Below are 13,385 nucleotides of genomic sequence, written 5' to 3'. Positions count from 1 at the left end.
TTGAAATTTTTGCATTGAATTCAATATGGCGGTCAACAATATGCTGGACCTGTGCTTGATACACACAGCTAACCTATTTCTTTCATGAGGCTTTTATGAGTCACGTAGTTACACATATTATTTTATATCTTCTGATCCCATTGCAGTCCCAGAATGATTTTTTGGTATGTTTTAGAGTATGGCATGAGGGACCAAATATATTTTTTTCACGATTTTTGGTGATGCCATGTTTTGAGATATTCACGGTCAAGGTCACGTAACAAAATTATATTTTTATCCAAAGGTAGGCTTGTTAATATCACTGGAAAGCTTGTTCAATTCCCTAAACAATAAGCTTTATTTGAGCTTCCTATGCAAAATAGGGGTGGAGTTACAGCACACTTAGTATAACTAAGCGGGCTATAAAAAGGCAATATATGCGAACTTTGACCTTGAATAATTTAACAATTACAAGATGCACGAGACTCAAAATTTTCATAGTTACTAAGTTTCAACTCCCCAAATTTCATGAAAATCGGACTTGGTCAGGTTGTGGGCTGTGTTGATTTCATATGGAATGACTCAAAAGCAATATATTTTATAACCTTGTATTATACTAATATAAAAATAATTATTAAAATTGACAAAACAATCTGTTTTTTCTTGTAGTTATTTTGTATGTAACCAGTACATAATGGACAGGAATATACAAATTGATCCTTTTGTACCCTTTTTCAGAAAAATAACTTCTGAGCACCCACCCTACTTCCTTGATTTTGCTGCTAATCATTTTGTTTCTTTTTTTCCCCCTGATACTTGATAAAATCATTTGCAAAAGTGTTTTTTTCCTTTGCTCTCCATATTTGAGAAACCATTCATTGCAAGATTTCCAAATCGACAATTTTTTCTGAAGTATATTTGCAAGTAGTGCATAATATTAACTAAATGTGAAGTTTTTTGCCGGTGACTCGTGAAGTAATGTCACTACAAGTAAACTTTCATTCTGAATGTTCAACATTCTTTTGCATAAAAAAAAACATTATTGACTCAATCTTACTATACTTGTTTGTGTTTGTAGAAAAAATCTGGATCTTTACATCAGTGAATTATAATTCAAGGCATAATGTGAATAGTTCAGAGCACTAACCTCAGTGTAATAATTAGTAACAGCATACTAAAATACACATTACCTTCTCTGAGTAATGTCAAGTTCTTAATATATTTCTATTCTTGATTAATCATTAATCCATTAAATGAACATGTGCTTGTAGATTTGCAACAGCAGAGATAATGCACCAATATGGAAGGCTGCTGGAGGATTTTCAGAACAATGGCCAGTTCATTAATGATTGTGTGTTCACAATGATGCATCATATTGCTGGAGACCTGAGTCAGGTGGAGACTTTGTTTCAACCAATCATATTACGAGTTTTCTCACAGATTTGGGAGATGGAATTTGAAATTTGCGATGTAAGTATTACCCAAAAACAAGAGTATATGTTTCATTTGTTCTGATGCGTATTGTTGGTTAATGATAGTGTCTTATCTGCTGAAAGATTGTGTAATATAACTGATTATTTTCTTCCTTCTATTATTCATTACTGTCCTTAAGGCAAGTGGGGTTGTTATCTATGCATATAAAATGGCAATTATTAGATGGGGCAATGATTAGTCTAAACTTGTGGATAGGTTTAATGCTGACAACAAAACAGGAGAAATTTTTCTAGCTGGAAGGCAATCAAAGTAGTCTCTTTATACTTAATCCCGAAAGTGACCACAAAGAATTATAAGAAAAATAGAAATCAGAAGAAAGTTGGTTTTCACACCATTTGTTTTCAGTATATTAACAACTGAGACAGTCTAAACACACCTGTTTTGTCATCCTTATTTTCAGATCAACCTCATTCTTTAGGGTTGGGAGAAAGTAAGAAACCATGGAAAAGGTTAAAATATTGTTAAAATTGATTAAGAATGGATAATATGTATGACAACTTGCTCTTCATTTAAATAGATGGGTCAGCCATTACTAGGGTTACCAGATGTCTGGATTTTCCCGGACATGTCCTACATTTTAGCCTTATGTCCGGCATCCAGGAGGAATTTGAAAAATATCATAAATGTCCTACATTTTGAGCATCACATAATATTAATTAGGAAAATACGTGTATCAGTTGAACAAAGAGAAATCATGCAAGTTACAAGTCAATGGACTGCGCTCCCAAACTCAATAGTGAAATTTATTTTAATTCAGTCATTGACCAAGAAGAAAAGAAAAGTTTGTCATGCTAGAACAAAAACTGAAGCAGTTAATGAGCAAAGTTTTGAGGCCACATAATGATGATGTCACTGTTCAGTGCCTGAGGCTAATTTCTTGCCTTGGGATGGAACAAGATGTTTCCCATTCTTATTCATTATTTTCATTGTAAAGCAGGGGTATAGAGAACAGTTATATTCAGGATGTCTACCAGTCAAGAAAGTCATGAAAGTCAATAAATTATACTTGTGGTCAAGAATTTTTGATATCACAATGACTGATTAGTTTATTTAGTTTATTTTACTTAACTTTTCTGCCCTTTTGGCTAATCGCGAAGATGAGGATGAATGATGGTAAGAATAGATGGATGAAGAGACAAACATATAGGAACAACAACACAAGCCCCACATAAGATTATACAGACTGTGAGTCGAGATGCCAGAGTCTCGCTAGTCTGGAAAGTGCAGTCCGAGGGCATTAATAGATAAAGCAGGTCTAATTCTCTGGTTAAATACGACTTCAGTTTTCATCTTAACTGGACTTTTGCTAGGGTTTTTTCATTAAATAGATATTTATTTTCTTAGTTGCTAATTTTAAGTAGGGGTCGAATAAATAAAGGTTAAGAAAAACTTGGGAAAAAGGTCACGAAAAGTCCTGAAGAAGTCAAGAATTTTGGATTTGTTATTTTGGCAGAAACCCTGTTATTGAACTAAAAACTACCCAAGATGAAACTTCTGGAATCATTTCAAATTACGGTAATTCCTGAATATTTGTTTGCCATTACAGGTCATAATGCAAATGTGGAGGACTCGCGAGATAAATATTTTTTTTTTTTTCATAAAGTCTGTAAAAAGTTTGGTACTGGTCATAAAATTTAAAAGAGTTTGACTGTCCAGTCTCTCATAAACACATTTTGACTAAAACCTGAAATTTTGAGAAAAATTGGCTCCTCTGAGAATTACCAGTTAAAACCATCTAGTAAGAGGTTCATTGTTTAGTATGATTACAAGTTTGGAAATTTTGCATTAAAGAATTCATTAAGAAATCTTTTCTTTTTTAAACTAAAAAGTGTCAATTTTAAATTACTCTCTAACGTGTTCTATAGAAATATGTATTATTTATTGCGAATGTTTTGTGTCCTACATTTTGACTCAATGTCCTACATTTTGGGGCATCATGTCCTACATTTTCCTTCTAGCAATCTGGTAACCCTAGCCATTACCTGCAGAACCATGGCAGCTCATATAATAGAATACAGTATTCATACCTTTTAACCCTTCTTCAGTTATTTTAACCATGTTTAACCTTTTCAATGCTTCGCTCTATTCTCCACGTCTTGAAGGACTGAGGTAAATTAAAAAATTAAAACTACCATATAGATGTGTGGTGGAATTGTGTGTTAGTTTTTAAAAATAGAAATGCCAAGCATGATGGAAAAAATAATGGCTTTCTGGAAATGAGATCAAACTCAACAAGAAAAGGGTATCATGGATAGGGAAGGTTTTATTACAGCTATGCCACTGCTATATTCTTTCAGATGGCAGCATCGTAGATATATCGTTCCTGACTTAGCACTAATTTATATTTGAGGACAATATTAATTCAGAATTTTGGATAGCCAGGTTCTTGCTGTAACATCCAGTAAGTAAGTTGCTTTTATTTCTGTTTCCAGGATTGGTCAGATTTGGTTGAATATGTTATCAACAAGTTCATGAACAGCACCAGACAGGCCACTCTTCCCTCTCACCTGATTCCGGCCCATCTGAGATGTGATGAAGAGATGGAGGGGCAAAAAGATGCTGGAGGGTATGAGTCATTTCTTTACATTCTGCTCTGAATAATCATATAAAACCATTTGGTAAATTCTGATTTATATTTGTACCTGGTTAGGCCCTTTATTAGATAAATCAAAGGAGTAAGGTAAAGGTAAGGTAAAATTCCTCGTGCATATAGCACTGAGTCATGAAGGCACATTTAGGAAATGTGGGGGGTAAGACCCCACACATTCTCGATCTCGGCCATTTTGGAGGTGATGTGATCAGCACAATGCTCCAGCTGCCTTTACTATCCACGGTTGTCCCCCAGGTACCCATTGATTAGAGGTTGGCTGAGCCCCAGAGCCACTATATGTGGGGACAAGGGCAGAAAAATTCAGACCTCAGATCACCCATCCTGGGAATCGAGCCCTGGTCTCCCACATGGCAGTCAGACACCCTACTGACTAGACCAGTGGAGAAAATTTTTGGAGTGATTTTTGCTCGCATGAAGACACAAGAAGTCTGAGATAATGGATTTATGGAGATAATACAATGATTTATTTTCCTGTAGTTTATGGTTATTACAAGCATAAGAAAACAGTTTTTTCTTTGTGACGTTTCAGGAGAACACACGCTCCTTTCATCAGACATTTATTTTCATTTTGACTAAAGATACAGTTATAACAATGGTTAGTAATTTTTTAAACAAAAAGAATCTGTTAATAGAAAAAAATTAGCAGGGGAAAAATACATCCATGCCAAATCAGAACATTCGCGTATAACAATGGATAACATATTTTTAAATTTTTTCCTGAGAGCACAAAGACTATGTTCTAATAATGAGGATATCAAAAATGAAGAAGAAAGGCTCTTTAATATAGCAAAAGAAAATGGCTTTCACACTAACAGAATAAACCAAATCAAAAAACAAGCTGCAAGAAAACTAAAGGAAAAGAGAAATACAAACAAATATGAAAAATCTGTTGAAAAGAAATTTGTGTGCATTCCATTCCACAAGGGATTCTCACATAAAATTACAAAATTTTTTAGAAGTTTTAATTTCAAAATTGTTTTTAAATCACCAAGAAGTTTGGAATGTACATTTAATGAATTCAAAATGAGAAACTCTCTACCAGATGTGGAAACCACAGGAATATATAATATAAGTTGTTCATGTTCAAAGAATTATGTGGGACAAACAGCAAGGAAAATGGCAATAAGATGGCATGAACATGATTTGGACATTATAAATCTAAACCCAAGAACAGGTTTGTCAACTCATATCATTGAAGAGAAGCATTTGATTAAAAAGAGAAGGGTTTTAAAAAGATTAACGGGGAACACAGAGTTGAATGTCTGGGAAGCTTCGTTCATTGCAGAAGAACACTGGAATAAATTAAATTAATGAAAATGTAACATAGATCCAGTATGGAGTTTTCTTTTTCACAAATGGAGTAAGCCACCTTCTTTAAAATTTAATGTAACAGAAAACATCAAGAGACTTTGTGAAAACAATGATGAATTTGAATTACCTGATGATATTTGGGATTCATAATTTTAAAAAATCTGAAATAAAAATAAAACAGACTGCTTTTTTCACAGTTAAGTTGCTATATTACAACAATGTAACATTGACAACATCCATTATATAACAGATTCTTTTTGTTTAAAAAATTACTAACCATTGTTATAACTGTATCTTTAGTCAAAATGAAAATAAATGTCTGATGAAAGGAGCGTGTGTTCTCCTGAAACGTCACAAAGAAAAACTGTTTTCTTATGCTTGTAATAACCGTAAACTACAGGAAAATAATTCTATAATGCAAGCAATGTGTACATACAAGAAAAACGATAATACAATGTAATTACTAACAATTGAATCATTTTTCATTTGTTAATTAGTTATTCTCAGGCTTTCAGGATGATTAGAATGAAGTGAAATGGAGTTTAGATTGCAATTAACATAGTAAGCCAGTAAACACTTTTAAGGGAAGAGTTGGTCCTAGAGCTGAACTGATGCATAAGTATCAGTATCAGCATAAGATGATGTATCAGTATCGGAGAGTAGGAGTTTGAATTTACATACTGATACTAGCCAATACTTTTCCGGCATTTTGGTTTTTCACAAGGTCTGCAGAAATGCCATGTAACACTTGTGAAAAATATGCAAAATTTGAAGTTTCCATTTATTTTGCACCAGTATTTTAGAAACTGGATTTTATGATTGTATAACATATACTTTAATATTCTGATGTAATGATTGAATATTTTAAAGCAAAACTCTTGGTAAATTGTTGCATATAATTGGAGTGTAATACTTACACAGTAATATTAATCAATATTTTGAACAAGTTTTAATTGTTAATATATTCAAGCATCAGTATCAGTGGAAATCGATAAAGAGTATCAGCATTGGTATGGTATGGATATCAGTTCAAAGTGGTATTGGCTCAGCCTTAGTGGATATATTTTTTTGGTTAAACCAGCACCATGTTTGTCATCTTTTCACATACTTGAAGCTTTTTCACACATTTGTGCTATGCCACAGGTCTTGATTTTGGGGCCTATATTTTGGTAGTCCAGATTCCACTTCATTGAGATGATCCAGTGTTCAGTATTCTCATCTTATACCTGAATCACATGAAGCTAGATTTCCTGCTGGATTTTCCAGTTGGACTTGGACTAAAGTGTAAATCACCAACCCTGAGACCTTCTGTAAACAAACCATCGCACTGATCGATGTATCACTCTGCATCAGCTGATTCTTGACTGCAAACATCTGCTGTTACACTCATAGTTCGCCGCACCTATTCATTTCATATAAGAGCCTCTGAATGTGAGAACCTGCTCTCAAAACATCATACGAATATGCAGCCGCATACATTGTTACTTTCCCGGTCATTCTCTCTTTCATAAACCTTAAAACTGCAGACACTAACACACCACTGCACTGGGATACCAACTTAACCACTTCTTTTACTGGTTTCTCAGGATACCACTGACAGAACGTTACATAAATATTGAGTAGAATCTGTGGTACTTATCCGATAAGGCCCGAACACCTCTCACTCATTTATTTTCTTAATTTTAGTATTGATACATACCTATTCTGCATTGCGGAAGATTCTTTAAGGTGAAGTTATGCCTTTTTCCATAAAATAGTGTCAACTTTTCATATTACGAGTCATTATTTGTCTTCCTTGTTATGCTTGGGTAACAGACAATATGGTGTGCACTCGTCATGGATCATCGCGCGTCGTGCTTGTGTTTTGTCAATTTGGAGTGGGTATGCAGTGTTTCAACCTTCTTCACCGAAAAATACCTACTTTCGTGTTCATTATGTCATCATAAACCATTGACAGATAGCCCCAAAAAACATTCACGATAGCCCCAAAAAACATTCACGATAGCCCCAAAAAACATTCATGATAGCCCCAAAAAAACATTCATGATAGCCCCAAAAAAACATTCATGATAGCCCCAAAAAACATCCACGATAGCCCCAAAAAACATCCACGATAGCCCCAAAAAACATCCACGATAGCCCCACGAACCATTTCCGGCAAGGCTAGGTTAGGTTGGGTTAGGTTAGGTAATCATAGTTAAAAAAAAATTAAAAAAGTTCTCGTAAAAAAAGGCACGTTTGGAAACACTGAAAACTTTCGACGCTTGCAACATCTGCACATACATAATGGAAACAACGGCCTAATGTTACAGAAGATGCAAGTTCCTTACGTAACAACTGATTATTTATTGTTCTGCAGCATTCTATGGTAAAGTTTTTAGTTTCTGCGAAAGAAAATACCTCAAAGAACCTCGACAATGATACAGAAAGTGATTTCAGTAAGTAGTATGTCTCCTGTAATTTTGAAGATATCCGTTCGGGCGATATCAGATAGTTACCAAATCTGTTTCTCGCTTCTTTTCAAAGGCTGTCCTTGAAAACAAGCTCGGAGAACATCTTCACCTTCCCGCACGCATAGAACTCTGCATATTATTACTTTTTTTAAGTCAAGTCAGACAATATTACTAAGTGGCACTACTTCCTTGCTGTTCACATGATTATTTTTAGAAAATAACCAATGTTATATAATATCAATATGTATACAAATCTCTAAGCTCATTGAAAGTTACAATGCATATTCCTACAAAATGTTCACACTTATCTTGCGTTGCCATGTCACCAAGTTATTTTACGAAGTGCACTATATTTGGCGGAACAAAAATCGTTATTAGGATGCTTGTCAAAGTTTTCAACCACAATAAATTTACGAACTTTCTTTGTCTTGTTTTGATCATCATCATCAATATATTTATTGGACTTACAGCATTGCATATGGATGTTTATGCCCATTATATATTTTATTTACATAAGATACAATTTACATAAAATCTACAAACAAATTTCAAATACACTCCTATCTATATCAAACCTTAGAAATATACATTACCATGTTCTATCATTTTGTCTAAAAAAAATTCAAGTAAAATATATTCAATTCACATGCTAGAAAGAAGCCAAATTTGTGGGAAATGATTACTGGTGCAAAGAGTAACCATATAGGTGAAGCAAAAAGTACAAAAGAAAGAGCATTGGGTTTAAAGTGAGACATCATTTGCGGCAGCGTATCCCATACTACAAATTGGCCATTGTTTTACCTTACGTAATGAATCCTTTAACAATGCTGGATTTTCGTGTCGATTATTTTACTTCTATGAGTTTGCAATGCTTTCTGCATGCACGTGGTTTTGTTTACAGAAGGTCTCAGGGTTGGTGATTTGAACTTTAGTTGTGTAGTACTGGCTCAGCTGCTAGTTTTCACCACATACGATGCTAGATACCGTACTTGACTTTATACTTTTGTTCCCACAAGACATTGTGCAGAGCAGAGAAGTTAAAAAGATGGACGAGCGATTTGAAGAATGTTGTAAGAGAATAGCTACTGCTGTTATTAAAAATTGAAATAATGAAAAAGAAAAGTATGGACAAGAATTGGCTTGAAAGAAAATGTGGTAATCAGTGCATACTGAACAACCTTTTTAATGAACTCTGGTATGCAGCATATTCATACATGAGATTTACAGAATTCATTCATAGAAAAATATTTTGTTCATAAATGTCAAACATTTAATACACTTGTAATAATAAGGATTTTCATTATCAGCTAATCACATTTGTCGTGTACAAATCTCATCGCTTTGGATAAATTCCTAAATATTAGTGAACTGAACATGAATGCATATCATCTCTGTTACTTTTATTTTATTGAGAAGTGAACCAAAACAACCAACTCTCGGAAACCACAGACAAAAACTTTCCTTTGCCAAACTCACATGTCATCTTCACATGGGCAAACTTTCCCTCTGATTGCCTGTTCTACAAAATCTAGCAGAGAAAGCCAGTTGCAATTAGAACATGGCCTAGTCACCAAAACCAGTCAAGCAGCCAGCCCGGCGGCCATGATTTTCATCTAGGTAGTTAGTCAAGTGCCGACTATGGGTTTCTTACTGGAAATCCAGTTCCGTGTGATTCGACCTTTAAAAACAAAAAATTAACAAAATAATTTACTAGGTTGCGCAAGCTATTGTTTTTTTTTCAAATTTTCCATACCTTAAGAAGTGAAAATATATGTAATATATTTAATATATAAGTTATGCATGCATTTATTTCAGATGCTGTTAACAATCTTGATACTATTGATAATCTTAAATATATAACTAACTTCTCAGGGTATTTCATGCAAATTTTATAGATTTTATGGTCAGTTTGTATGTTGAAATTACCCCTTATATTCTTGTTTTCAGATCCAAAGAAAATTCCGACAATTTGTACTGGTACTTCATGCAGACAGCCAAGACTGCAGATTGTATGGAGCAAGTTGTTAAGCTGTACTCTGACTCTGGTACAACTAATAGAGCTCGTATGGATGTGAGTAGTTTTGCAAATATTACTTTAAATTTATTAATTTGTATATGCCCTAAATTTATTAATTTGTATATGCCCTCAATGTATCAGTAAATTTTATTTTTCAGCAAGCATTTTGTATTGGTAACCCCTATAAGATAAACATCAGATACATTTTGTATTAGCTAGGTGGATTCATGAATAATTCTTGGCTTTGGTTCAGTTAATACAAGTGTTTAACTAAATACATACAGGGTATAACTAACTAACTAACTCTCTAGCCTTCTTAAACCTGAAGGTTCATGGCTGCAGCAACACAGGCCTTCCATCTGTCCCTATCTTGAGCAAGATCTATACACTCTTTTCCATCCCTACCGATTTCCTTTAGGTCTATCTCAACGTTGTCCCTCCACCTTTGTCTTGGCCTTCCTACAGGTCTCTTACCATCAGGTTTCCCAACAAGAATCCTGTAAACTATTCTTTCCTCTCCCATTCGTGCCATATGACCTGCCCACCTAAGTCTTCTTGATTTAATTATTCTAATAATATCTGGACATGAATACAAATTATGTAGTTCTAAATTATGTAACCTTCTCCACTCACCTGTCTCCTCATCCCTTGTAGGTCCCAATATTTTCCTAAGGATCTTATTTGCAAATACTCTCAATTTATGTTCCTCTTTCAATGCAAGGGACCAAGCCTCACCGCCATACAATACTACAGGCAAAATTACTGTTTTGTATATTTTAACTTTTAGTTTCTTAAATATTAAACGAGAAAAGAAACGTTTATGAAGAGAGAAGTAACATGCATTTCCTGAATTAAGCCTCCTTTTTATTTCCTCTTTAATAGATATAATTTTTACTTGTTAATATTACTCCTAAGTATTTTAATTTGGAAACTGGTTCAAATGAGTTGTTATCAATAATTAGATTTTGATTATTACCTAACACTTGGTTTTGGCCTGTAAGCATATATTACAGGGTATACACAAACAAATGGTGCAGTTATAAATGTCAATAAAAATTCTATTTTTCAACTTACGCGGTTACAGTAAACACTGTTAGAGGCGGAAACTGTCCCAGTTTTTGATGTGTGAGTTAAAATTACAATCCTTCAATGTGGACTCCCCTGGTCAGTAATCAAACTCATTCCAGACATGGTGTGGCCTCCCTGATGGCACAGTGGTTGCGTCATTGCCTTGTAATCAAGGGGTCCCAGGTTTGATTCCCGGTGGAATCACATAGTGGTTCAGATCCCACTTTAAACTGTAGGTCCAGTCCTGATTAGCCTTACTGTGCACAAAGTGGACTTAAAACAACAAAGCAATCCAATCCAATCCTGCACTGCACACATTATCCGATCATGAAATTTGTCATTGGTTGTGCATAAACCCTGTCTTTAATCAACTTCCATCCAGCAACTTCGTGATCTGATAATGCATGTAGTGTAGGGCATTACAGTGGACATGTTACACCATGTCTGGAACGAGTTTGATTACCACGTTGATGTGTGTAATGTGACCAGGAGAGCCCACATTCAAGAATTGTAATTTTAACTCACATATCAAAAACTAGGACAGTTTCTGCTTCTGTGTTTGCTGCAACCACGTAAGTTGAAAAATATTTTTTTTTATTGACATATGTAACCCCACCATTCATTTCTGTATACCCTGTATTGAGAATTTGTATAATACTCTGCTACATTCGTATGTTACTTGGATGACAAAAAGAAAATTGAAAGTCAACATTGTAACATACGTAGACCATATGTCAACAATCAATATACAGTGGACATGAAGTGTGGTTGTATGCTCTGGATTAAATTGTGATGCTCAAATTTCAATTTTAGGTTATTCAACAATTGTTAATGCAAGATTGTAGAAAGTACAAACAGTATATATAGTTTATATCGACAGCAAATGTGGTTAGTAATGCAATACTTTGTGTATCTTTTCAACCTTAAGAAATGATAACTTGAATTTTCTGTAGATTTTCAATCCACTAAATGAACAGGAATAGTGATAAATTAATGGCTGTTACAGAGCAAAAAATACAGGATCGATCAGGGTTCAAACCTGAGTCTCTGGCATACCATTCCATATACTGAGTACCAAGAAAACCCTGGCTTTGTCTGATTTTTGCACTTTTGCTTAACCTGGTTTATTATTACTACTCGGATTATTATTATTGAAATCTGTAGCTAAATACTTTAGACGATTTAATTTTTGTGTAATGAAAGAGCTAAACTGCAGGGTGTCTACCAACCGGAAAACCTTGAATTCTGGAATTATCTGTAAATTTTCTTAAGATGTGAAAAAATACCATATTTAATTCTCCCGGAGACCTTATGCAGGTAGTTGAATAAGTGAGCAATCTCTATATACTCTTCTCTAAATTGATAATTTATTATGCTTTCATGTCATGGGGACTTGGAATCATACTATGTATTTGCATTTTCACATCGCTTTTCTGCTACTTTTGGTTAATTGTGAAGATGAGTGATGATTAGGTGAAATTGATGAAGACACACTTACAAATAACACCCATGACTGGCTACGATTCAAACCTGTAAACTTTGGTGGCAACACCAAAGTCTACCACTTGGGCCACTGAGCTGATTGGAATTGAACTTCAATTTTATCGGACTTAAAGGGCAGTCACTCTGAACTGTGTTTTATTTTACTACCAAAATTGTAGTACACACATGTGTGTGAACATGGAAATTAAAAATTAGATTATTAGCCAAATACAGTACTCAGCAGCTGAGGCAAAATTATTGCTCTAATAGTACCAGGATAAAATTATGGTTGGAAGAGAGAGGCTGGAAATGCCTTTAGTTTGCATATTTTATAAGGCTGCAGAAAGCTTGCTAATGTTAAACAGCATGATAAAGTTTGGTATCAGTTTTCTTAATTTATTACATAAAGACAACACTATTTGAAATTCTGTTTCACATGACATGTACTTGTACATGTAGTGTTGTGGAGATTTTACTGTTGATGCTTGTAGTTTCTCCATTCACCACAGTTGGCATTCTTGTAAAGATGGCAATCTCTGATGCAGAATGTGTTTCTGTGTGCTGGGATTCGACAAGAAGAAGAGTGAAGATATGCAGAGAAGGATAGGCCATTCAACAGAATGTTTACTGAGAGACATGTAATATAAAAAAAGGACGTTAAAAACTGTACTTACATATTCGAGTATGTTGTTCCAATATTTCTTACTGTAGAACCACGTTTCGGAGATTAACTATCCCCTTCTTCAGGTTCCTATGAAAAAACTAGGTACTTAGCACAGTACCACGTCGAAATGTAATATATGGATTGTGGACAAGGGTTGGTGTGGATACATTTAAAATATTATATCCTCGCCCTAGAGGTATATAAAAAGCTCGTCGTTCACTAAAAAAACTTGCACAATAAACCTATTCTCATGTTAAAAATGTTAAAAAACTAAAGAACCTGCATGTATCTCTATACAACTTGCAG

The 13,385-nt window shown here is 34.4% G+C and overlaps 1 protein-coding gene across 1 annotated transcript in view; it reads left to right on the top strand.

Annotated features, from left to right (window-relative positions):
- tim (timeless) overlaps positions 1 to 13,385 on the top strand; it is a 96,872-nt gene that overhangs the window by 63,831 nt on the left and 19,656 nt on the right. The window contains exons 17-19 of the mRNA XM_083122590.1: positions 1,251 to 1,449; positions 3,906 to 4,039; positions 9,796 to 9,919. Coding sequence (XP_082978716.1) covers positions 1,251 to 1,449; positions 3,906 to 4,039; positions 9,796 to 9,919 — 457 coding nt within the window. The remainder of the gene's footprint in view (positions 1 to 1,250; positions 1,450 to 3,905; positions 4,040 to 9,795; positions 9,920 to 13,385) is intronic.

The sequence above is a fragment of the Lepisma saccharinum genome, chromosome 5, assembly GCF_977018435.1.
Source record: "Lepisma saccharinum chromosome 5, izLepSacc3.1, whole genome shotgun sequence".
NCBI lineage: Eukaryota > Metazoa > Arthropoda > Insecta > Zygentoma > Lepismatidae > Lepisma > Lepisma saccharinum.
This window is presented reverse-complemented; position numbering and strand designations above follow the sequence as displayed.